The sequence below is a fragment of the Anomaloglossus baeobatrachus genome, chromosome 5, assembly GCF_048569485.1.
Source record: "Anomaloglossus baeobatrachus isolate aAnoBae1 chromosome 5, aAnoBae1.hap1, whole genome shotgun sequence".
NCBI lineage: Eukaryota > Metazoa > Chordata > Amphibia > Anura > Aromobatidae > Anomaloglossus > Anomaloglossus baeobatrachus.
The window spans coordinates 451,074,883-451,101,226 of NC_134357.1; the positions used below are offsets into that span (position 1 = coordinate 451,074,883).

Below are 26,344 nucleotides of genomic sequence, written 5' to 3' on the forward strand. Positions count from 1 at the left end.
AATAAAAATATTTTGTTTGGGTTTGGTTTATTTGTCCAATTACTTTTGACCTCCTAAAATGTGGAGTGTTTGTAAAGAAATGTGTACAATTCCTACAATTTCTATCAGATATTTTTGTTCAAACCTTCAAATTAAACGTTACAATCTGCACTTGAATTCTGTTGTAGAGGTTTCATTTCAAATCCAATGTGGTGGCATGCAGAGCCCAACTCGCGAAAATTGTGTCACTGTCCAAATATTTCTGGACCTAACTGTACATACCCTTACAGCTTCTTTATAGTGTTACCTGTCTGGAGTGGAAACAGCCGTAGCTCTCTTGCATCTATAGCCACACGCCAGGTGGCTGGAGCACAGTGGTGAATACATGGTAAATACTGGTGATGTAGAATGATTTCTCTGAATTACTGTTCTTGTCTGATATTGAGCCTCACTTGTCTTTTTTCCATGACAGGTGCACGGGAAGGAGATCATTACTGGTGATGGTTATCTGTGTAAAATATGTAAACTTCACAAGATCGAAATCACCCTCTAAGACAACACTGATTAATAACTGAAGACGCAACACAGATGGTAACCTATGCATAAGGAGAGATAAACAAGTGGATCATGAGAAATAAGTCTGTATATAGGATGCAATGTGTAATATCTGAATTGACACAAGCTTCTTATGAATGTGTACCCATAGTATTCTATAATCTTCACAGGGAGCTGTAATATAGCTGTTTTATTCTTGTACAGTAGCAGATCCTGACAGCTTGGAGCCCCTGTACATAAAATTGTGCCTGGCCCCACTTCTTTTATAGTGACAAAGCTGCAGATATAGATATGTGCCGCCCCACACCAGCAGCCGGGCTGCTCGGATCCGGATCTCCGGTGTGGCTCAAGGGGTCTCCGGACCCGGGGGTCTCGCGGACACTTCGAATAAAAAGGGGGGATGTTGTATGTGGGATTTTCTGTATAGACTGTGACGCCACCCACGGCGTATGGTAAGATGGGGTACCACCGCTGCTGTTAGGGAGCACCCGGGGGCGTTGGGATGGCAGTTGTTTTTAACCCTCCGTGGGTAGGGGTGGATGCCCCGGGGCCCAGTGTCTCTGTGCTGAGGATGGTGGCTGCAGAGGCCGGCGCGCCCGGTTGGACCGGGGGATGTTACTGTACTCACAGTTAAAGAAATCACACAAGTCCTGTGGTAAACCAAGGTGCCAGTGGCCAGAGCTCCGTGGCCGGGTGTATTCTGGTCCCTCACCCGGGGTGATGGTCTGTGTCACTTTCCTCTGCACTATTTTTAGTTCTCCTTGGACTTCTCGGTATAGAACACGGGAGTCTTCTCCAAGAACTACGGGTGGGAGCCTTGCCTTGCCTTGCAGACGCTGACCCTTGGGATCTATGGGGCCCTGGCGGATGCCCTATCCCCCGCGGTGGGCTGCCGGTCTGATCTTTTGGGACTTTGGGTGGGACAGGACCTATAATCCTATCCTCAGCTGGTTAATTAACAAAGCCGTTTGTTTTGGTCCTTGCTTCAGGGTCCAGGTACCCCCTCTGTGCACGGTTTCCTGGTCGGTTCTCCAGTGTCGGTACCGGCGGGCTCCTACCCTGTCCCAGTCCACCTCGGATCTCCGGTAACCGTCTTCCCGTCTCCTGACAGACACAGACCACCGTCTGCCACCTAGCCAGCACGCCGGGGCTCCAACCCCGACGCCTCTCCTCTCTGGCTTGCACTTGAATTTCACTTTCTCCTCTCCTCTCAGCTCAACTACTCCTTTCTCACTCCAACTACAATTCAAACCAGAACTTAACTACTCTTTTTCCCATCCCGGGTTCCCTAGACCCCTAGGTGGGTGTTTTTCTTCCGCCTGGTCCCACCCACTGGTGTGCTTTTCCTACCCTGGGGGGGTGACTAGGGTTTTGTTGGCTTGGTGTAACCCTGTGAGGGAAGCTGTTGTGTGGGGGCTATTTTGTGTGTGACCACCTGGCGGCGCCAGGGCGTCACATTCCCCCTTGGTTTAATACAGACCATCCACGGGCTGTCCGACCACTGACATTTATTTTAACTGCAACTGCAAATAGAAAAGTAGAAAACATAAATAACAGTAAAAACATTTCTTCCCTTACGGGAGGCACATTTCTTAAACGTTTCAAACAATAACTGGACCACTTTCCCATTGCACCCGCCACCCAAGAAAACCTGTTCCCTGGTGCCACCGCTAAAACTGGTTGGCACCCCTTTCCCAAGTCCAAAAACAGTTCTGGGTGACGCCCACACGGGCCGGGTAAAAAGCTCCTTAAGCGGCAGTCCTTGTCAAGGGTCCCTTGTCCGGGGGACCCTTGGCCTGGAGGTTAGCCACCGGTTTTGGTGATGGCTGGGCCTCGGCCTACTCTACCGCAGTCCCTTCCTCCAATCAGCCTCTCCGGAGGCCGTGCCGGTGCACAACAAGAAAGTAGAAGGGAGTATTTACAAGGCCCAAACGTTCTTGGGTTGGCCTGCCAGTTCTCAGCCATGGTCCATTTTAAACTGTATGATTTTCAACGGGGGTAAACATCTGGGGTAGCCGGGAAGCCGCTACCACTGCTGCCTAGGGCCATACGGCTCACTCAGCTGTCCGGGGACAGCATCCCTTGACCAGCCACAGCACATCCCAGAGCTCTGGACTTCTATCGGGAACGGAGGCTGTATAACAGGCGATACCTTCACTTCAGGGAGCTGTGTCAGCGGGTGTTCCATGGCCATATTGGGAACGGGCTCGGGGTGCGGACAGGTCAGCGAGGCCAGAGGGGTCTGTGTTCCTCTCTCCCGACACGGCGCTGCGTGAGCAGCTCGGTTCTTGCGGGCCCACACCACTGCCACCATTCTCCGAATCTCCGTCTTCCAGTCCAACACTTGTTGCATCGACTGGACTCTCACCTGGACACAGAACCGCGCTAATTCTCGCTCCAGCCAGGCAGCGGTCCCTGGTGGAAGACGGTCCGACTCCTGCTCCGCTGCGGGAGCCACCGCTCCACCTCCGTCACTGCTAGGCGCCGCCATCCATCCGTTGCTTCTCCCCCTTGATTTTTCGGGAGCAGTCTCTCAGCGCGTCTCTCTAGTTTCGTTTTCTCAGCAATCACTTCCTTCCACCCGCGTTCCCAGGGTGCGGGGCTTCCTGTTCGCGCTCTTTCTCAGGGAAGAAGACGCTGGGCTGTCGTTTTTTGCGGCCAAAGATGGCGGCAAAATGGTGACTTTTCAAAACTTTTACAGCGTAGCACCACTGACAGTCCAGAACAAGGCGCACTTCCACCAGGTAGGTGGATGGGTCAGAATCCTGTTCGTTTTTTATGTTATACAGAGCAGAATGGGCTCTTATATATAGCATTTTGGAATACTATATATAAGGGCTCACTGGCTTCATAATGAATTGTGTGGTGGGTGGGGCAAGACACAATAAGAACCATATAATGAATTGTGGGGTGGAGAGGACACTGAGGGCCATATAATGAATTGTGGGGTTCGGGAGGACACTATGAGGCCTTTTAATGATGGGGTGGGGAGGAGGCTATGAAGCCATAAAATGAATTGCGGGGAAGAAGTTATGGGAAACTTAACATCCTCCCCCACCATCCTTAAAGGGAACCTATCAGGACCTCCATGCCCTCCAACCCAGCAGCATGCACATCCATATGTCAAAATTCCCTGCCTAACCAGCCCTGTGTAAATGTCAAACTAAAACATGAATGTTTAAAAAAAGGAATTATAAAGTGCGCTGTTTCTATGCTAATTAGGTCCTTGACTAGTCGATTGGGCGTAGTTTCCGCAGACTAGTCGGCCATGTTTCCGTGTTCTCACGCCCCTGCCGGGCAGGGAGCAGAGGACAGATTCCTGTGTTCTGCTGCCTGCATTGTGCTGATCTGCAGGATTGCTACCTGCCAGGCATGCTGCTTGTCGAACGGGCAATCTGGCAAAGGGCCCATGCAGAGCCTCGCGCTCTGAACAACAGGCCAGATTGCCCTCATTATTAACCTGTCAGCATGTGCTCCCTTCACCTCCGGGCCCCGGTGAAGCTGCAGCGGCGGTATGTCCACCACTGTTCTTGTACCGAGAGGGCAGTATTAGTAGTTATAGTCTTGTACCTAGGAAGCAGTATTATACTAGTAATATTCTTGTACATAGGATCCAGTATTATAGTAGTTATATTCTTGTACATAGGGGGCAGTATTATAGTAATTATATTCTTGTAGACAGGGACAGTATTATAGCAGTTGTATTTTCGTACATAAGAGCATTATTATAGTAGTTATATTCTTGTACATAGGGGGCAGTATTATAGTAGTTATATTCTTGTACATAAGACCAGTATTATAGTAGTTATATTCTTGTACATAGGGGGCAGTATTATAGTAGTTATATTCTTGTACATAGGGGTAGTATTATAGTAGTTATATTCCTGTACATAGGGGTAGTATTATAGTAGTTATATTCTTGTACATAGAGGGCAGTATTATAGTAGTTATATTTTTGTATATTGAGGGCAGTATTAAAGTAATTATAGTCTTGTACATAGGGGAAGTATTATAGTAGTTATAGTTTTGTACATAGAGGACAGTATTATAGTAGTTATATTCTTGTACATAAGGGCAGTATAATAGTAGTTATATTATTGTACATGGAGGCAGTATTATAGTAGTTATATTCTTGTGCATAGGTGGCAGCATTATAGTATGGTGCTATAATTTTCTAAAAGGATATAATAATGGCAGATCAGTATGAGGACCACTAACCATGACGTGCAGGGCTCCATTGAGCGGAGTGTATAGGGTTCAGTGGTTATGCACTTGCAGCTTTTGTGTTTCCTGCTGATAGCTCACTTTTGGTTCCTCTTTCCCCCTTGCAGTTTTGTGAACGGCCAGAGATGTTTTGCCATCTTTGAGTTTACAGTAAGTCTTGTGGTCGCTTCCCTGTCTTGCCGCTTGCTTTGTGACTGAGTATTCGGCTCCTGGTCCTTGTGTATTTGTGTATTTCTTTTAGTGGAGCATCTTCTTTCCTTGTGTTTGTCTGCCTTTCTCTATTAGGAATTGCATTTGCCTTTAGACATAAGTGTATTGGTTGGCTCAGTGGAGTAATGTCGTATCGTAAGTTATGGTCTGTGCATGCAGACGCGTTATTAGAGAATAGAGAAAGTTCTACTAAAGCTTCAGTAGTCTGTAAAACTGTATGTATGTAATATGTCTTCATTCATTTATTTGTTTTGCTGCCATAAAAAAATATGGAAACCATCAACAAGCAGACTAATCACATTTTTGATTATAGCGTTATCTTCATTTGAATTGCATTGTGTCCATATCAGTTTATTATCTGGGTGCTTTGCATAAATATACAACTAGACGAAAGGTCCATTTACATGGACTGACCGCTGGCACGATACCACTGCCGATCATTTCACAGGAATTGTCACAGGAAGATGACAGTAAATGATGCGCACTGAGCGATCTGTACTAGCTTTGTAATAGATGGCTCAGTGCACACTGGCTGCCATTGTTCCCAGCAGTGGGATGTTTACACAGGTTGATGTGCCGACAAGGACGACAATCTTTTTCTTTGACAAAAGGATCCTATTATCCGATGATGTGCAGCCTGTTTACACTGCAAGATTATGGTGAAACAATCGATTTTAAGAACCTTTGTTTGCGATAATGCTTCAGCGTCAATGCAGATTAAAGCCCCCATAGACATTAGACTAATGTCGGGTGGACCTGCTGATATCAATGAGTTTGGCTGACAGTCTGATATGTATGGGAACCCTGCACTATTGATTGTCGGGGAGCATATCGATCTGGCATGTCCAGTTTCTGACTGCCGATCGTTTTCACTAGGGACATGTTTGGCATTAGCTTTTTCATAGAGAATACATTAGCCCCCGATGAGCAGCGCTCCTCTGTATGGGACAGCCGGACGAACCATTGCCTCAACCATCGTTCAGCCAATCACCATTTAATGTGTATGGCGGTCTGTATGTTCTTTAGATAGTTTGGTATTATTGTGCTTAAAGCAGTGTATTATAGGGATCTTGTCTGGTCCCCTATGCCCTCCAACCCAGCAGGCTGTATGTCCAAATATCCTCCCTATCTAGCCCTGTATTACGCTATTCACTAATATGAATGTTTAAAAAAAAGTACTTATAAACCTCACTATTCCTATGCTAATTAGGGCCTTGACTAGTCACAGGGTTGTTGTTTACCTAGACTAGTCAGCCCTCTTTCCGTGTTGTTACTCCCCTGTGGGCGTCACCACCAGTTCTTGGAAATCTCGCGGATGCGTGCTGCTCATTTTGGCCTTGTGAGTCTGTCTTTGAAGCCAGGTGTACGCTTCCCGGTTTCATTAGGCATACTGCACATGACCTTATGTTTAGAAGACATGTACGTGAGCCGTCTTCTGCATTACCGGTCATGCGCAGTGCACCTAATGTAGCTGGGAAGCGTCCACCCTTCGTCTGAGGTGCACTGACATTGCCAAAATCAGTTATACACATGTGCAAGATTTCAAATAGCTGAGGATGATGCCTACAAGTGGGTAATAACACGGAAAGAGGGCCGACTAGTCTGGAGAACTAATGCCCCTACGACTAGTCACAGGCCTAATTAGCATAGGGACAGGTTTATAATTCGTTATTTTAAACATTCGTAATAGTGAATAGCAATATCTAGGGCTGGTTAGGGAGGGATTTTGTACATACAGGTATGGAGGGCATGGGAGACCTGACAGGTTCCCTTTAAGTGTTTTAAGAGTCCAGTAGATCCCTATCGGTGAGCTGACACTGTGTGACTAGTGACCGTCACGATCGTCTCCCTGCATGTTGAGACCAGTGACAGCCTTTGGACTGGAGCCTCTCAACTGGCTCTCTTCATTTAAATGGGTTTCATTTCTCTTGGCACTGAAGTGGTTAAGTGTCAGTTTTTCTATTGCAGCTTCTCCATAGCAGTTCCTTGCTGAGTGATCAGCTGCACTTACTCAGTAGTCACACCCTTCAGCTTTAAATAATGATGTATCCCAGCATTTCTTGCTGAAGATACAAAGTCATTTGTGTCCTGGCCGCCTTTGAGGAAGGTTCTGCTAGTCAAGTTCCTGTGCTCAGGCTATATCCTTTTGGTTGTTTATTTTCCCCCTGTTTGTCTTTATTTCCCTGGTGTGTTGTTAGTGCAGTGGTGAGGTCTAGTGAACCCCACCTGCCCCTCACTGGTCAGAGTTACTATAGGGTCTTCTGAGGGTCCCAGGTTCCTGTTCGGCGACATTTGTGAAGACTGTATAGGGTCTGGTGAGGAGAGATTTGCAGGTGAGGGACCTTTGCAGGTGAGGTTAGGAGGTGCCCACCTACCCCTCTTACTAGTTCCAGGGCCTCCCATTGTTTTTGTGTTCCTGGTGCCACGCTTGCTTAACTCGGCAAGCGTGACATTATCTTCAGCCCTTTACATTTTTTCCATGTGTCACTATGGCTCAGGCGGCTGCGTTCGCACAACTGATCCAGACACGCTCCCCGGTTGTGCAGCAACTGCAGCAAATTGCTGGATTTCTGGTCTCACTGCATGCCCAGGCTCAAACAACCCAAGATAGTTCTCCTAGATAAGGTTGCTGATGGGAGTTATATTTACCACCTTGAGGGAAGACTGTAAATTGTACTTCAGTCTCCGCCCTCGAAGTTCCGGGAGTGAGGAGCAGTGGGTGGGGATAGTAGTCTCTCTGTTGCGGGGAGATCCCCAGTCCTGGGCCTTTTCTCTGCCGACCGACTCGCAGGCATTGTGGTCAGTAGATTCATTTTTCGCGGCTCTGGTCATAGTGTATGGAGGCCCTGACGGCATCACGCTTGCGGAATCTAAACTGAAAGCTCCAGCAGGGGGCGCAGCCAGTAGAGGACTATTGCTCAGAGTTCCGGAGGTGGGCCACTGACACCCAGTGGAATGACCCAGCGCTAAGAAGACATTTCTGTGAAGGGTTCTCAGGCTGAGGTACTTTCTGGTGTAGTACTCCACCCCGCAGTCGTTGGAGGCCGCCATGGACCTCGTTATACGAGTAGATCGTTGTCTCAGGGAGAGACCCTCTAAAGGTGGCATTACACGCTACGACATCGCTAAAGCGATCTCGTTGGGGGTCACAGAATTTGTGACGCACATTCGGCCGCTTTAGCGATGTCGTTGCGTGTGACACCTATGAGCGATTTTGAATCGTCGCAAAAACGTTCAAAATCGCTTATCAGTGACATGGTGGTCCCTTCCCAATTATCATTGCTGCTGCAGTAACGATGATGTTTGTCGTTCCTGCGGCAGCACACATCGCTATGTGTGATGCTGCTGGAACGACAAACATCTCCTTACCTGCGTCCGCCGGAAAAGGAGGAAGGATGTGGGCGGCATGTTCCGGCTGCTCATCTCCTCCCCTCCTTTTCTATTGGGCGGCGGTTCAGTGACGCTGCTGTGACGTCGCTGTGACGCTGAACGAACCGCCCCCTTAGAAAGGAGGCTGTTCGCCGGCCACAGCGACGTCGCTGCACAGGTATGTGCGTGTGACGCTGCTGTAGCGATAATATTCCCTACGGCAGCGATCACCACATATCGTTACAACGACGGGGGCGGGTGCTATCCGTTCGACATCGCTAGCAATTGCTAGCGATGTCGTAGCGTGTAAAGCGGCCTTAACACTATGTCCCCCGTCATCTTTCCCAGGGAACATCTCCCACTGGTGTAAGCTGACGAGCCCATGCAGTTGAGGGGACCCTGCCATCAGTCGGGGTCACTTGCGGTTTGTCATGGGTCTGGGTTTTTCTTTTACTGTGGGGACAAGAGTCATTACATCGGGGCCTGTTCTATAAGACCTAAGCCAAGTCCATCTGGCAATAAGCCGCTTCCGCCTGGTCGGGTGGAGAGAAACGACCAGGCCGTATACATCTCCATCTTCACGTCCCAATTTACCATCACAGCAGAGGGGATTATTGGTGGAAAAACTGAGACAATCTCTTTGTTGGTGGACAGCGGAGTCGGTGCCAATTTGGTGGATTCTTGCTTTATGCAGACTCGGGGTCTAACGTGTTGTGCACTGACAAGATCCATTCCCATCCAGGCTATTGACTCATCCCCTCTCAGCCAGAGTTCACACATACGGTGCCTAATATCAACCTGCGGGTGGGCTCAGTTCAAAAGGAATGTTTATCCTGTTATGTCCTGGAATGTTTGCCCACTTCTATCGTGCTGGGACTTCCTTAGTTGAAGAGGCATAACCCTGTGATAGACGGGCAGTCAGGTGAAGTGGTCAGTTGGGGCAGTTTTTGTGAGACTAAAGGCCCCGTTACATACTACGATTTATCTGGCAATATGTCGTCGGGGTCATGGTTTTCGTGACGCACTTCCGTCATTGTTAGCGACGTCGTTGCGTGTGACACCTACGTGCGACTCCGAACGATCGCAAATAGGTTAAAAATCGTTGACACGTCGTTCAGTTTAAAAATATTGTTTGTCGTTTGGAACGCAGCAGACATATTGCTACGTTTGACACCCTGCCAACGACGAACAACATCCACACGACCGCCTTGGTCAAACAATATATCGCTGAACGATGTTGCGTCATTTGTGAGATGTATACGTGTGACCGCTACTAAACGACCTATCTGCGATCTCGGCAAATCGTAGCTACGATCTGGGCATGTCACATCGCTACTGAGATTGTCAGATAAATCGTAGCGTGTAGCAGGGCCTTATGTGCCTGGGTGCTACCATTGCTGCAGTATTTATTAAACACCCACCACCCTTCCCGCCAGTAGTGACTTCTAACGTGTCAAATAAAAGTAAGGGTACGCTACCCCCACCTCAGGGGAAGAGTAGGCCTCAGTGCGGCTCCTATAGAGGTGATCGGGGGAGGGTAGTTGGTCCCTCTAAGTGTGCGGTTCCGGAGTGTAAGTTGTTTAATGGGCGGGTAGACTCCTCCATTGTTGGCTCTGTCAAGAGTTCTTCCTCTACGACCCGGTGCATGCGTGTGAATAAATGTCCAGGTCCAGACCTGAGAAAAAAATGACCTTGTATGGTGTCCACCAAGAACACCAGTTGGAAGTATGTGTCTGGGGCTCTAGGCTCAAAGTTGAGTGGTCCCTTTAGGGTTCTTAACATTCTCAATCCTATGGCCGTACGGTTGGAATTACCCCCATGACATAGTCCACAAGTCCCTGCTCTGGAAGTGTGTAGTGCCCCCTACTGGTAACTGGAAGGACCTGTTCACATTAAAATGGCAGTATCAATCTTGAGAGTCCAGAGGCCTCTCATTAAGGGGGAGGTACTGTCACGATCGTCTCCCTGCATGTTGAGGCCAGTGACAGCCTTGGACTGGATCCTGTCATCTGGCTCTCTTCATTTAAATGGGTTTCACTTCTCTTGGCACTGAATTGGTTTAAGGCTACTTTCACATTTCCATCATTTTCCCTCAGTCACAATCCATCTCTTTGAGAAAAAAATGAATCCTGTAAAATTATTTGCATAATTCCGTTTTTTCCCATAGACTTGTATTAATGACGGATTGCGACTGATGGCCTTGCGTTGCATCTGTCGCACGACGGATTAGTCGTGGAATGACTGACCGTCGGGCGGAAGCAACAGTCAATGTAACGTTTTTCGGAGCGTCGAAAGGACGCAGTGCGCAGGATTCAGTCTCAATATGTCAAGAGGTATCATTGTTGTCTATGGTGCAGGATTCCTCCATAATACGTCGCACAACGGAATCCAGTGCTGGATTCCGTCATTTTTATACTGAGCATGCCCAGTATGTACACAATCCCATTGCAAGGCTCCAGAGTGGCTTGATACGAATAATGCCCACCCAATTTTAGCTATAACACCATTCATTCTGCCCTTTTCTCTCCAAACTGTCACAGATGGCCTGTGAAAACACAGTAATAGGTCTCCAAAATATCTGGCACTCCCATTGGGCTGTCCCAAAAAAAAAAACAAATCACGACAAATCCATCGTAAAACAGACGCACAATGGATGTAACGGACGCAACGGATCAGTTATTTCACAGGATTCCTGTGAATGGAATACTGTGAAATAACTCATCCGTTGCATCCGTGGCCAGCTAAAAAAAACTACGCATCCGTTGTTCTGTCGCAACGACGGGCCTGGCGGATTTGAAACTACGGAAATGTGAAAGTAGCCTAAGTGTCAGTTTTCTATTGCAGCTTTTCCATAGCAGTTCTTTACTGAGTTATCGGCTGCAGCTGCACTTACTAAGTAGTCACGCCCTTCAGCTTTAAATAGTAGTGTAGCCCAGCATTCCTTGCTGAAGATACAAAGTAATTTGTGTCCTGGCTGCCTTTGAGGAAGGTTCTGCTAGTCAATTTCCTCTGCTCATGCTATGTCCTTTTGTTTTTTATTTCCCCCCTGTTTGGCTTTATTCCCCTGGTGTGTTGTTAGTGCAGTGGTGAGGTCTAGTGAACCCCACCTTACTATAAGATCTTCCGAGGGTCCCAGGTTCCTGTTTTGTGACAGTTGCAGAGACTGTATAGGGTCTGGTGTGGAGAGAAGGGACAATTGTAGGTGAGGGTAGGAGGTGCCCACCTACCCCTCTCAGTAGTTCCAGAGCCTCCCGTTGTTTTTGTGCCCCCCCTTTTGTGTGTTTTTTTGTTGTGCTTCAGACGCATGGAGTTCTGAACGCACCCCGCCATGCATGCTACACCCGGCAAGCATGACAGTGACACGGTGACATTCTGTCCGTCCTCTCGCGGGCCAATTCTAAAATAAGATCATGCAGCAATTCTCCCCACTTGTGTTTTGACAAAAGCTGCCAGCCTTCATGTGTGGTACCACCCTAAACCTCCAGGAAACCATGATACACAAAAAAACACCAAACAAAACATAGAAGTATATAAGATCTGTAGCAGCAGCTTGCTGATGGTTTCCACAATCAATGTATGATATTTTGCTCTGCATAGGGTAAAGACAGACAGAAAACCAGGTAAAAGCAGAAGACAATAAAAGGTTTGTTGACTTTAAGCTAACATCACTGAGGCGTGGCGCTTCAATTTCAGCCGATGACATTAGGTCATATGTGGGGTAAACCAGTTTCGTCCACACTATTTATGGAACATTTCCATTCTATGGTGGAAAAAAGATTTTAGATCCAGAGCTCGTTATATCTCATATCTGTGTCCGTGAAGCTCGGTGACAAGCAATATGGTGGCCATTATGGCTCCCACAGGTGAAGCTTCCTAGAGTATGCCTATTTGTATCGTGGTACTGTCTCGCTGCCTGACTTGTTGGGTTTGCCATTGAGGATCCTGGGTGACGCTGTCTATGAAAGCTCCATTGGTGACCATCGCTGTTCAGGGCTGTGGATAAGCTGGGTGACTGTATGATGGCTTTATGCTTATGACCTGCTTCATGATAGTTTTATTAGTAGTTATTTCTGTTCAGGACCCTGGATAAGCTGGGTGACCCTCCCTGTGGTTGCTGTAATGGTATCCATGGATGTTCAGGGTCATGAATAAGTTGGTTGCCACTTTCTGTGGTAGCTGTATTGGTAGCCATGACTGCTGAGAACCCTGAGTAAGCTGGGTGACATTCCCTTTGGTAGCTGTATTGGCTGACATTGCTGTAATCACCCAGCTTTCTGAGGATCAGATATATAACTGGTAAGTAGTGACATAGAACTGCTGAACATTTCACATGACGCTCGGATGTGGCCCTTTAAGGGCTATCTTTCTTTTGGTTTCTTCTGCTCTCTGGGGTTTGTCTCTAAACCGCCAGTTCTGCATTTTTAGAAGGAAGCTCATATTATGTAAATTTAGCTCTTGAAAAGTGAAGTGACTTGTAGCATTCAGCATTCAGCCGGCCGGAGAAGTTGTCACGTAACCTGCGCCGTCCAGTAATGTCACCTCCATCCCTTCTAGGAAACGCTGCTTACTATCTGGGAAACATGAGGATGAGCCACTAGTGACCTGGAGAAAAGTCAGGACATCTCTGGAGCTGTCACCCCCTCCCTGCACCCATATTACCTCTGCCCATCAGCAGTGCCACCAGCATGGGCTGCATAAAGTCCAAACCAGGTCCGAATGTGCCAGTGAAGACATGGGAGCCAGCCGCACCCAGGACCGAACCCGGGCACTATGTGAGGGATCCCACATCCCCCAATGGGGCGGTGAGTATATAATAATGTATACTGCATAGTATATTATTACACTGAATACAATATAACTAGGTATGTAGTATATTATTACACTGTATACAGTATAGCTAGGTATATAGTATATTATTACTCCGTATACAGTATAACTAGGTATATTACACCGTATACAATATAACTAGGTATATAGTATATTATTACACTGTATACAGTATAGCTAGGTATATAGTATATTATTACTCCGTATGCAGTATAACTAGGTATATTACACTGTATACAGTATAGCTAGGTATATAGTATATTATTACACTGTATACAGTATAGCTAGGTATATAGTATATTATTACTCCGTATACAGTATAACCAAGTATATTACACCGTATACAATATAACTAGGTATATAGTATATTATTACACTGTATACAGTATAGCTAGGTATATAGTATATTATTACTCCGTATACAGTATAACTAGGTATATAGTATATTATTATACTGTATACAGTATAGCTAGGTATATAGTATATTATTACACTGTATACAGTATAGCTAGGTATATAGTATATTATTACTCCGTATACAGTATAACTAGGTATATAGTATATTATTATACTGTATACAGTATAGCTAGGTATATAGTATATTATTACACTGTATACAGTATAGCTAGGTATATAGTATATTATTACTCCGTATACAGTATAACTAGGTATATTACACCGTATACAATATAACTAGGTATATAGTATATTATTACACTGTATACAGTATAGCTAGGTATATAGTATATTATTACTCCGTATACAGTATAACTAGGTATATAGTATATTATTATACTGTATACAGTATAGCTAGGTATATAGTATATTATTACACTGTATACAGTATAGCTAGGTATATAGTATATTATTATACTGTATACAGTATAGCTAGGTATATAGTATATTATTACTCCGTATACAGTATAACTAGGTATATTACACCGTATACAATATAACTAGGTATATAGTATATTATTACACTGTATACAGTATAGCTAGGTATATAGTATATTATTACTCCGTATACAGTATAACTAGGTATATTACACCGTATACAATATAACTAGGTATATAGTATATTATTACACTGTATACAGTATAGCTAGGTATATAGTATATTATTTTTCTGTATACAGTATAGCTAGGTATATAGTATATTATTTTTCTGTATACAGTATAGCTAGGTATATAGTATATTATTACTCCGTATACAGTATAACTAGGTATATTACACTGTATACAGTATAGCTAGGTATATAGTATATTATTACACTGTATACAGTATAGCTAGGTATATAGTATATTATTACACTGTATACAGTATAGCTAGGTATATAGTATATTATTACTTCGTATACAGTATAACTAGGTATATAGTATATTACACCGTATACAATATAACTAGGTATATAGTATATTATTACACTGTATACAGTATAACTAGGTATATAGTATATAATTACTCCGTATACAGTATAACTAGGTACATAGTATATGACACCGTATACAATATAACTAGGTATATAGCATATTATTACACCATATACAGTATAACTAGGTATATTACACCGTATACAATATAACTAGGTATATAGGATATGACACCGTATGCAATATAACTAGGTATATATATTATTACACTATATACAGTATAACTAGGTATATAGTATATTATTACACTGTATATAGTATAACGAGGTATATAGTACATTACACTGTATATATAGGATATATACTGTAATATATTACTGCACCATATACAGTATAACTAGATATAGTATATTACACCATATACAGTATAACTAGATATATAGTATATTATTACATTGTATAAAGTAATATTAGATGTAGTATATTCTTACACCGTATACAGTATAACTAGGTATATAGTATATTACACCGTATACAATATAACTAGGTATATAGTATATTATTACACCATATACAGTATAACTAGGTATATAGTATATTACACCGTATATAATATAACTAGGTATATAGTATATTATTACACTGTATATAGATAGTATAACGAGGTATATAGTACATTGCACTGTATATAAAGGATATATACTGTAATATATTACTGCACCATATACAGTATAACTAGATATATAGTATATTACACCATATACAGTGTAACTAGATATATAGTATATTATGATACCGTATACAATATTAGATATAGTATATTCTTACACCATATACAGTATAACTAGGTATATAGTATTACACTGTATACAGTATAACGAGGTGTATAGTATTACACCGTGTACCGTATATATATATAATATATACCGTAATATTAGTGCACCATATACAATATAACTAGATATATAGAATATTACACCGTGTACAGTATAACTAGAAATATAGTATATTACACCGCATACAGTGTAACTAGGTATATAGTATATTACACTGTATACAGTAATACTAGATAGATAGTATATTACTACACCACATACAGTATAAATATATATATATATATATATATATATATATATATATATATATATATATAAAATTACACTGTATACAGTATAACTAGATATATAGTATATTACACTGTATACAGTATAACTAGGTATATAGTATATTACACCGTATACAGTATAACTAGGTATATACCGTAATATATTACTGCACCATATGCAGTATAACAATATATAGTATACTATAAAACCGTATACAGTAATACTAGATATACTGTATATTACATCGTATGCAGTAATACTAGATATATAGTATATTATTACACCATATACAGTATAATTACTAGTAGATATATAATATATCATTGCACCATATAAAGTTAAACTACATGTATATTATAATACTGTATACCTAACCGGTATACCTATAACTAAACACATTGTATATTATTACACCCTATACAGTATAATTAGGTACATACCCTGTTTCCCCGAAAATAAGACCTAGTAGAGGTTTTGCTGAATTGCTAAATATAAGTCCTCCCCCGAAAGTAAGACCTAGCAAAGTTTTTGTTTGGAAGCATGCCCGCCGAACAGAACACCAGGGCATGTTATACATGGAAATAATGGCAGTAACAAGAAATTCTTGATAGATTTCACAGTTTGTTTATGCTGGTTTGTGATGACCACTACTGTACAGTATATAATAAATGTTCATTTTTTTTGTTCAACAATTAATATGAATTCTTCTTCATGGAAAAATAAGACATCTCCTGAAAATAGGACCAAGCACATATTTGGGAGCAAAAATTAATATAAGACACTGTCTTATTTTCGGGGAAACATGGTAGTATATTATTACACCATAACTAGATGTGGATGACATCACGGGGCAATCACCATGTTTGATGACATGACACCTTATATATTTACATTGTAATAGTAATCCATAAGAGGGTTGTCTACTCAGAGCGCAATTAAGATGCTATACTTTTTTCTAAGTTACTGTATATCTCTACTGATTTAATTGTGGGGGGTGGGGTGGGGACCATTGGTATTTACTATTTATAAGGTAGGATCCCTCTCCATAGAGGCACTTGGCATGGGTGGGCCCCTTTCCCCCACTACTATTTGCAAATGCAATTGAGCCACTGGCACCTGTAATTCGTGGGTCCTGTAATGTCCATAGGTCTCAATAGGGGACCCTGCAAAAAAAACTGCACTGCACATAAAAATCTGTTCTTCATAATGAATTGGTCTTATTTGTTGAGAGAGGAAGCCATGTGCATTATTAATAATTTGGGCACGTCATCAGGCCTCACAATTAATTGGAATAAATCCTGTCTTATAACCATAGGACATAAACACCGTCACCTAGATGAACAGGCCGGGAACTAGTGGATAGTTTTAACATTTTTATATCTAGGAATACAAATCAGTGAGAAAAGTATAGATTATGAAGACCTTAACAGCTTGTCCCCTTCCAAAAAAAATCTTGGTTCCCTGGTGCAGTTTGGCATGAAAAAAAAACCCCACGCTCCCAGGGTCTGGCATTGGCTATGGCACTAACGTAACATTGAGAGCACGACAGCCAATTGCCAGGCTCCGCGGCTCTGGCAGTGTAGACAAGGTGCCCCACTCAGAGCCGCTTAGCTCACTTATTGGCCATTGTTAGTGTTGGAGCCAATACTGGACACTGGGTGCAGTGGCGGAGATTCACCGGGGGATGGTGAGTATGGCGCGGTTTTTTAACTATAAATTTAATTTTGCATATCGAACTACCAGGGGAAAAAATAAAATAAATACCAAGAATTAAGTTGGATATTGGAGGACGGAGGTTTAGCTGCCCCAGACCCCTGGCTTTACTTTATTTCCGTCCAACTGTAACATCACAGAGGGTGGGGAGACCTTTTCTGTACTGTCTCATCTACACAAATGAGTGCAAGAGACCCTAAACTAGAACCATTTACTGGTTGCTTTAGATTTAGTTGTATTAACAACCTTATCCCTATGATATCACACGTTATTATACTGTATATACAGCAGACATGGAACAAAGTGATAGTAGGGATATCTGGATATAGCGTCCCACACCTCGTATGAGAAGCAATATCCCGAGTTCCAGAAGTTGGAGGGATATGAGTTTTGGCAAAGGGAAGGAATTCTATGAGCACCATGATTCAACGAAAGACCTACCCCAAAAATAAGCCCTAGCATGATTTTACAGGATTTTCGGAGTATGCTTGAAATATAAGCCCTATATACAGTCAGGCACGGCATTACGGGGAGTCAAACTATGCAATTTCTCAGGGCCCCCACTCTCTTAGGGAACCCATCATTTGTTTCCCATGGTTAAGATTGTTTAAGGACCTTTGATGACTTCACAGTCATGTGACCAAAGGTCTCTTAATTGCAGGACTCTAAAAAACTGAACAGACAACAGGCTGACATACAGGACTGGCATTATGGAGAAGGGAAAGCACACTGGTCATTTTCACAGGGACCCTTATTCTCCCAGGGGCCCCAGCATTTATATCCTGATGATAAGACTGCTTAAGGACCTTTTGTGACATCATGTCATGTGACTAAAGGTCTCTTAATTGCAGGAGTCTAAAGCTGAGAGGAGACAAGCAGGTACATATTTGCAGTGTGTGTGGATAGATAGATAGATACCATAGATACCATAGATAGATAGATAGATAGATAGATAGATAGATAGATACCATAGATAGATAGGCCAGGGCGTCACAGTATCTATCTATCTACCTACCTATCAGGTCATCCAGGGTATTGTGCAATCTGCCTTCTGCACAGTATCCTCCCTCCTTGGTTACGGGTCCTGGTCCTTTGGTGTTGCTAACAGCTTAGCCAATCAAAATCCTAGGAACACTCCACACATTAACCTACCAGACACACCATTGGGGGCCCTGAAGGGAATAGGGCCGCCCACATGGGGGGTTGGTAAGGGGACAGTGAGGAAAGTGACAGTTGAGCTTGAGGAGTTGAGCAGTGGAGAGTGAAAGGGGGGGGAAGAGGTGGAGTGGTGACCCTCGTGAGGAGAGGTCACGGAGCAGAGCTCCTGTGTACTAGGTGGCAGACATTGGTCTGGGCCTGGTAGGAGCTGGAACCCCGGTTGCAGGGGACAGTATCAAGGGGCACGGACTGCCGAGGAGGGCGGCCGGCGGCCTTGAGCTATCACCGGGCAGGGGCCAGGGCACGACGGTTTACGTGGACCATAGGCTGAAAAGTAGCTTCACACGTTCCGGTAATTTACCCGACGGGGGTGAAGACTTCAAGTGTCATCCCCAACCCGCTCCAAAATCGGGGTACTAGCGCATCGATGGGATAGGACTTTCCTAATACAGTCCAAAGAAATCCTACGCGTGAACCCTGAGAGCAAGCTCACTCAGTTAGCCATACGGGTGAGCGGGACCCGAAGAGTTTTATACCCACGGGTACAACAGAGACAGAGGTGCCAAGGACAGGGCCACAGGCTAACAGCAACGCCAAGGGCACGGACACAAGCGGGCTCCCTACAAGCTGCAGTGGTGCTCAGAATTCTGGTTTACAAGCTGTCGGTGTTGTTATTCCTGGACTGAGTGAGTACACTGAAATACCCCTGTTTCTACCCCAACGGCACCCAATCACCAACCATCCGACGGGTCCCAGGACACAAACCCCCTACCCACGGAGGTGTTAAACATCAGGCTGCCACACCATCGTCACTGGGCACCGTGGGTGGTGTCACGAACTTTCCAATCCCCCTGTACATAGTCCCCCTTTTATCGAGCGCCCGCACGACCCCCCCGGATCCGGAGACCCCTCGAGCCACGGCGGATCTGAGCAGCCCAACTGCTGGCACAGGGGCGGCACAATACCATAGATATATAGATAGATAAAGTGATAGATAGATAGATACATGTTACACACAGGATTTGGAGGGTTATGTTGATGTTCCAGAATGCAATATGACGAATAAATGTTGAAATTTTTTTTTTGTTCAAGAATAAATATGGATTGTTGTTTATGGAAAATTGTAAGACATCTCCTACAAATAATCCCTAGCACATCTTTCAGAGCAAAAAAAAATATATAACACCCAGTCTTATTTTTGGAGAAACACGGTACTTCCAGTTACGACACATTGAAGACAAGTTGACACCTTTTAGACTTTCATTGCATACATCCTTTATATAATATATAACACATGTGGCACACTGGGAGTGATCCCTTTACAGTACAAATGTCTACTGTGCCACTTTCCATTAGGACATTAACATTAATGATGCCACTTTCCATTAGGACATTAACATTAATGATTGGGATTCTTTCGGCATTTTTTTCCACCAACTCCCCAAGTTTATAGCATGGTAAATTCAGCAACGTCAGTTTTTGCAGGTGCTCAGTTAACACCTTGCCATAGTCAATAGTGACCCTTGCATGTAAGAGGAGTGTGACAGAGGTGGATCGCTCCCTCTGTCACTTCCTTGGCTCCCCGCAGCGCTATTACAGGGTGTCAATTGATGCTTTGGCCTAAAAATGGCATCTGCATCCACAATAGATTATTATTATTATTATTATTTATTATTATAGTGCCATCAATTCCATGGCACTTTACATGTGAAAGGGGTGTACATAATAGGGACAAGTACAATAATCATAAACAATACAAGACACAGACAGGTACAGGAGGATAGAGGTCCCTGCTCGCGAGGGCTCACAGTCTACAAGGGATAGGTGAGGATACAGTAGGTTAGGGTAGATATATATATATATATATATATATATATATATATATAGCGATACACTAATAGGTTTAGAAAGAGATCTGCGCTACATAAGTAGTGCAGGGTATTATCAATGCTTGTTCAAGTCTATTTGTGGGGCTAATAGATAATGTAAAAAAAAGTTTTTGAGTGTTTACAAAAATCTAAAAGCAAAATAATTTTTAATTTAATAAAAAAAGACACATCCTGTATAATCACATCCGTAATGACCAATACAATAGAAATACATCATCTTTTATCCTGCCTTTTGAACTGAATTGTTTTTTTGTCAAGCTCATTTTTTAGTTACCCCCCTACAAAAAAAAAAAAAATAAAAAGTGATCAAAAAGTTATATGTACCCAAAAATGGTACTAGTGAAAACCACATCTGGTCATGAAAAAAATAAGCGCCCTCATAAAGCTCCATTGTCGGAAAATGTTAAACTTGTGACTTTCGGAACATGGTGACACAAAAATGTTTTTTTGTTGTTTTTTTTTAAAGAGTGTTTATTATATAAAATTAATAAAATATTCAGAAACATATTATCAATTTGGTATCCCCAGAATCGTGCTGACTCACAAAATGAACACTTTATTTGTGCAGCAACTGAAAATCCTAAAATGTGTATAAAAAACAGAATGGGTGGGTTTTTTTTCCTCATTGCCTCCCATAAAAAGTTAATATGTCATGTATTAGGTTGTGTGTACCCCAAATGATGCCACTGACAAATGCAATAGAAAAACCCACACACCTACTCTACTCCCCCATACAGCTAAATCTACAAAAGAAGAACAATTACAGTTCCTGAAATGTGACAACACAAAGACAATAATGTGTGGATATTAATGTCAAATTAACACTTACTGCCTAAAGGGAATCTGTCAGCAGGTTTTTCCTATGTAAGCTGAAACCAGCATGCTGCAAGGGTTGACACAGAACGTTCAGGGATGCCTGTCTTGTCACAGTCCAATCTTTTGTTTATTTGCTGTTTGTTTAAGCAGCAGGACAATTATTATTAGAGGACTAGAAACTCGCATGCTGAGAAGTCTAACATACCAACTCACTGTCAATGTACAATCTCTATAGAGTGCCTGGTATGGGCGAGGAAAGCTCCCTAGACTCAGCTACATACCTCAAGCTAAAAATTCAGATTGAGTCAGAACGACTGCAGCCAGTAATCTAAGTAATACATCATTGGCCTGTCAATGTACAATCTCTATAGAGAGCCTGGTATCGGCGAGGAAAGCTCCCTAGGCTCAGCTACATACCTCAAGCTAAAAATTCAGATGGAGCCAGAACGGCTGCAGCTAGTAATCGAAGTAATACACTATTGCCCTGTCATTGTACAATCTCTATAGAGAGCTTGTTATGGCCGAGGAAAGCTCCCTAGGCTCAGCTACATACCTCAAGCTAAAAATTGAGATGGAGCTAGAACGGCTGCAGCTAGTAATCGAAGTAATACACTATTGGCCTGTCATTGTACAATCTCTATAGAGAGCTTGTTATGGCCGAGGAAAGCTCCCTAGGCTCAGCTACATACCTAAAGCTAAAAATTCAGATTGAGTCAGAATGGCTGCAGCCAGTAATCTAAGTGATAAATCATTGGATTCAGAATCTCCTTGCCTACATGATGCTGCTCTGAAATGAGGTAGCAAAAACCTGTGACCGATTCCCTTTAAGATAAATGGCATCAAAGATTTGGACCCTATCAGTGATCATATATGGGCGGAAACTTTATAGAAAGGAAAAATCTGCTTGATTAAGACCACAAATGCGGGCGTGTGGCCCAACAGTATGACCTGTCATGTGGCCCACTGCATGGTTCTTACTACTGAGTGGCACACCTGAAATGTTTGTATCACATCTTCATTACACTTTGTTAACCATTTTAGTGATACCACGCTATTTTTTGGCATCATTTACAAATTTCGACACCAATGACCAGGGTGTCAAATTAACACCAAGAAGTGCTTTGCATCCTGCCTCATTTGCTTTGCATGTGTTGAATAAGATCTTTTGTGTGGCCATCATGTTGCCCCCATCCATTATCGTGTCGGGTTACTGCACATTAATGCCCCAGCCTTTAGTCAGCCCTAGGACATTATGGTCAGTGTTCAGTTTCTAATAAGAGGTGTGGGATTATCTAACCACAAGTGCAATTCTCCAACTTCCCCTTATGTAAAGCTTGATATAATGGGCCTTCAGCTGATACCAGCTATTTTTGGATGGTTTGCAGAAACCACAATCGGCACACTTCCTATCTTTTTATTGCACAGTAGATCCAATTTGATAATTCTTTGCCATTGTATCTGGTTTGCTGCTATCCAATAGTTTCCTGCCTCTTCACCTCTATCCAGGAGATAATTTCCCCAGTTTCTGGTCTGGAGTAATTCAGTGCATCGGACCTTTGTCTACTGGTTCAGTGGTTTTGTCCTGGTATCTAGTGGCTGTGTCCCAATCTAAGGCTGGCTATCCACATCAGGTGGTTCTTGGCCAAACAATGCTTCAGCCATCTCAGCCGCTTCTCCCACACACAGTACTGCTCGCTCTGCCGGGCGCTTCGGTGTCCTCTATGGCAAAACGTATCTTAGAGAGAACAATGCGATTGGAAGTCCGAAATTGGACATGCATGATCAACCTCTTTCCCGACCATAAGCTGCCTGGCACCCCATACACATTAGACCATCGACCAAACCCATCCATATTGGCAGGTTCGGCCAACTTTATTATAATATCTATTGGGGCCCTAAATGTCCAGTTGTTTAGTGTCCCAGTGTCCATGTGCCGCACCTGGTGTTTAGTGTATGTGTCTTTATGTCCACTGGCTTAGTGTCCCAGTACTACTATCCAGTGGTTTAGTGTCCCAGTACTACTATCCAATGGTTTAGTGTCCCTGTACCGATGTCCAGTGGTTTAGTGTCCCAGTACTGATGTCCAGTGGTTTACTGTCCAAGAAAACTGATGTCCAGTGGTTTAGTGTCCCAGTACTGATGACCAGTGGTTTAATGTCTCACTACTGATGTCCAGTGGTTTAGTATCCCAGTACTGATGTATCATGGTTTAGTGTCCCAGTACTGATGTCTAATAGTTTACCAGTTCTGATGTCCAGTGGTTTACTGTCCAAGAAAACTGATGTCCAGTGGTTTAGTGTCCCAGTACTGATGACCAGTGGTTTAGTGTCCCAGTACTGATGACCAGTGGTTTAGTGTCCCAGTACTGATGACCAGTTGTTTAATGTCCCAGTACTGATGTCCAGTGGTTTAGTATCCTAGTACTGATGACCAGTGGTTTAGTGTTTCAGTACTGATGACCAGTGGTTTAGTGTCCCAGTACTGATGACCAGTGGTTTAGTGTCTCAGTACTGATAACCAGTGGTTTAGTGTCCCAGTACTGATGTCTAATAGTTTACCAGTTCTGATGTCCAGTGGTTTACTGTCCAAGAAAACTGATGTCCAGTGGTTTCGTGTCCCAGTACTGATGTCCAGTGGTTTAGTGTCCCAGTTCTGATGTCCAATGGTTTAGTGTCCCAGTACTAATGACCAGTGGTTTAGTGTCCCAGTACTGATGACCAGTGGTTTAGTGTCCCAATACTGATGTCTCATGGTTTAGTGTCCCAGTACTGATGTCTCATGGTTTAGTGTCTCAGTACTGATAACCAGTGGTTTAGTGTCCCAGTACTGATGCCTAATAGTTTACCAGTTCTGATGTCCAGTGGTTTACTGTCCAAGAAAACTGATGTCCAGTGGTTTAGTATCCTAGTACTGATGACCAGTGGTTTAGTGTCTCAGTACTGATGACCAGTGGTTTAGTGTCTCAGTACTGATAACCAGTGGTTTAGTGTCCCAATACTGATGTCTCATGGTTTAGTGTCCCAGTACTGATGTCTAATAGTTTACCAGTTCTGATGTCCAGTGGTTTACTGTCCAAAAAAACTGATGTCCAGTGGTTTAGTGTCCCAGTACTGATGACCAGTGGTTTAGTGTCTCAGTACTGATAACCAGTGGTTTAGTGTCCCAGTACTGATGTCTAATAGTTTACCAGTTCTGATGTCCAGTGGTTTACTGTCCAAGAAAACTGATGTCCAGTGGTTTAGTGTCCCAGTACTGATGTCCAGTGGTTTAGTGTCCCAATACTGATGTCTCATGGTTTAGTGTCCCAGTACTGATGTCTCATGGTTTAGTGTCTCAGTACTGATAACCAGTGGTTTAGTGTCCCAGTACTGATGCCTAATAGTTTACCAGTTCTGATGTCCAGTGGTTTACTGTCCAAGAAAACTGATGTCCAGTGGTTTAGTATCCTAGTACTGATGACCAGTGGTTTAGTGTCTCAGTACTGATGACCAGTGGTTTAGTGTCTCAGTACTGATAACCAGTGGTTTAGTGTCCCAATACTGATGTCTCATGGTTTAGTGTCCCAGTACTGATGTCTAATAGTTTACCAGTTCTGATGTCCAGTGGTTTACTGTCCAAAAAAACTGATGTCCAGTGGTTTAGTGTCCCAGTACTGATGTCCAGTGGTTTAGTGTCCCAGTTCTGATGTCCAGTGGTTTAGTGTCCCAGTACAGATGACAAGTGGTTTAGTGTCCCAGTACTGATGTCCAGTGGTTTAGTGTCCCAGTACTGATGTCCAGTGGTTTAGTGTCCCAGTTCTGATGTCCAGTGGTTTAGTGTCCCAGTACAGATGACCAGTGGTTTAGTGTCCCAGTACTGATTTCCAGTGGTTTAGTGTCCCAGTACTGCTGTCCAGTGGTTTAGTGTCCCAATACTGATGTCTCATGGTTTAGTGTCCCAGTACAGATGACCAGTGGTTTAGTGTCCCAGTACTGATGTCCAGTGGTTTAGTGTCCCAGTTCTGATGTCCAGTGGTTTACTGTCCAAGAAAACTGATGTCCAGTGGTTTAGTGTCCCAGTACTGATGTCCAGTGGTTTAGTGTCCCAGTTCTGATGTCCAATGGTTTAGTGTCCCAGTACTGATGACCAGTGGTTTAGTGTCCCAGTACTGATGACCAGTGGTTTAGTGTCCCAGTACTGATGACCAGTGGTTTAGTGTCCCAATACTGATGTCTCATGGTTTAGTGTCCCAGTACTGATGTCTCATGGTTTAGTGTCCCAGTACTGATGTCTAATAGTTTAGTGTCCAAGTACTAATGACCAGTGGTTTAGTGTCCCAGTACTGATGATCAGTGGTTTAGTGTCCCAGTACTGATGACCAGTGGTTTAGTGTCCCAGTACTGATGACCAGTGGTTTAGTGTCCCAGTACTGATGACCAGTGGTTTAGTATCCCAGTACTGATGACCAGTGGTTTAGTGTCTCAGTACTGATGACCAGTGATTTAGTGTCTCAGTACTGATGACCAGTGGTTTAGTGTCCCAGTACTGATGTCTCATGGTTTAGTGTCCCAGTACTGATGTCTAATAGTTTAACAGTTCTGATGTCCAGTGGTTTACTGTCCAAGAAAACTGATGTCCAGTGGTTTAGTGTCCCAGTACTGATGTCCAGTGGTTTAGTGTCCCAGTTCTGATGTCCAGTGGTTTAGTGTCCCAGTACTGATGTCCAGTGGTTTAGTATCCTAGTACTGATGACCAGTGGTTTAGTGTCTCAGTACTGATGACCAGTGGTTTAGTGTCCCAGTACTGATGACCAATGGTTTAGTGTCCCAGTACTGATGACCAGTGGTTTAGTGTCCCAGTACTAATGACCAGTGGTTTAGTGTCCCAGTACTGATGACCAGTGGTTTAGTGTCCCAGTACTGATGACCAGTGGTTTAGGGTCCCAATACTGATGTCTCATGGTTTAGTGTCCCAGTACTGATGTCTCATGGTTTAGTGTCCCAGTACTGATGACCAGTGGTTTAATGTCCCAGTACTGATGTCCAGTGGTTTAGTATCCTAGTACTGATGACCAGTGGTTTAGTGTCTCAGTACTGATGACCAGTGGTTTAGTGTCCCAGTACTGATGACCAGTGGTTTAGTGTCTCA

At 43.5% G+C, this 26,344-nt stretch overlaps 1 protein-coding gene across 3 annotated transcripts in view; it reads left to right on the forward strand.

The window, feature by feature from the left end:
* Positions 1–271: 271 nt before the first annotated feature.
* HCK (HCK proto-oncogene, Src family tyrosine kinase) overlaps positions 272–26,344 on the forward strand; it is a 49,460-nt gene continuing 23,387 nt past the window's right edge. The window contains exons 1-4 of one of the 3 annotated variants that reach the window (XM_075350547.1): positions 272–367; positions 452–570; positions 4,866–4,908; positions 12,892–13,139. In XM_075350547.1, coding sequence (XP_075206662.1) covers positions 13,023–13,139 — 117 coding nt within the window. In that variant the 5' untranslated portion in view covers positions 272–367; positions 452–570; positions 4,866–4,908; positions 12,892–13,022. Of the gene's footprint in view, positions 368–451; positions 571–4,865; positions 4,909–12,161; positions 12,201–12,891; positions 13,140–26,344 lie in introns of those variants that run through there. The other 2 variants (XM_075350548.1, XM_075350549.1) reach the window with 2 other exon arrangements.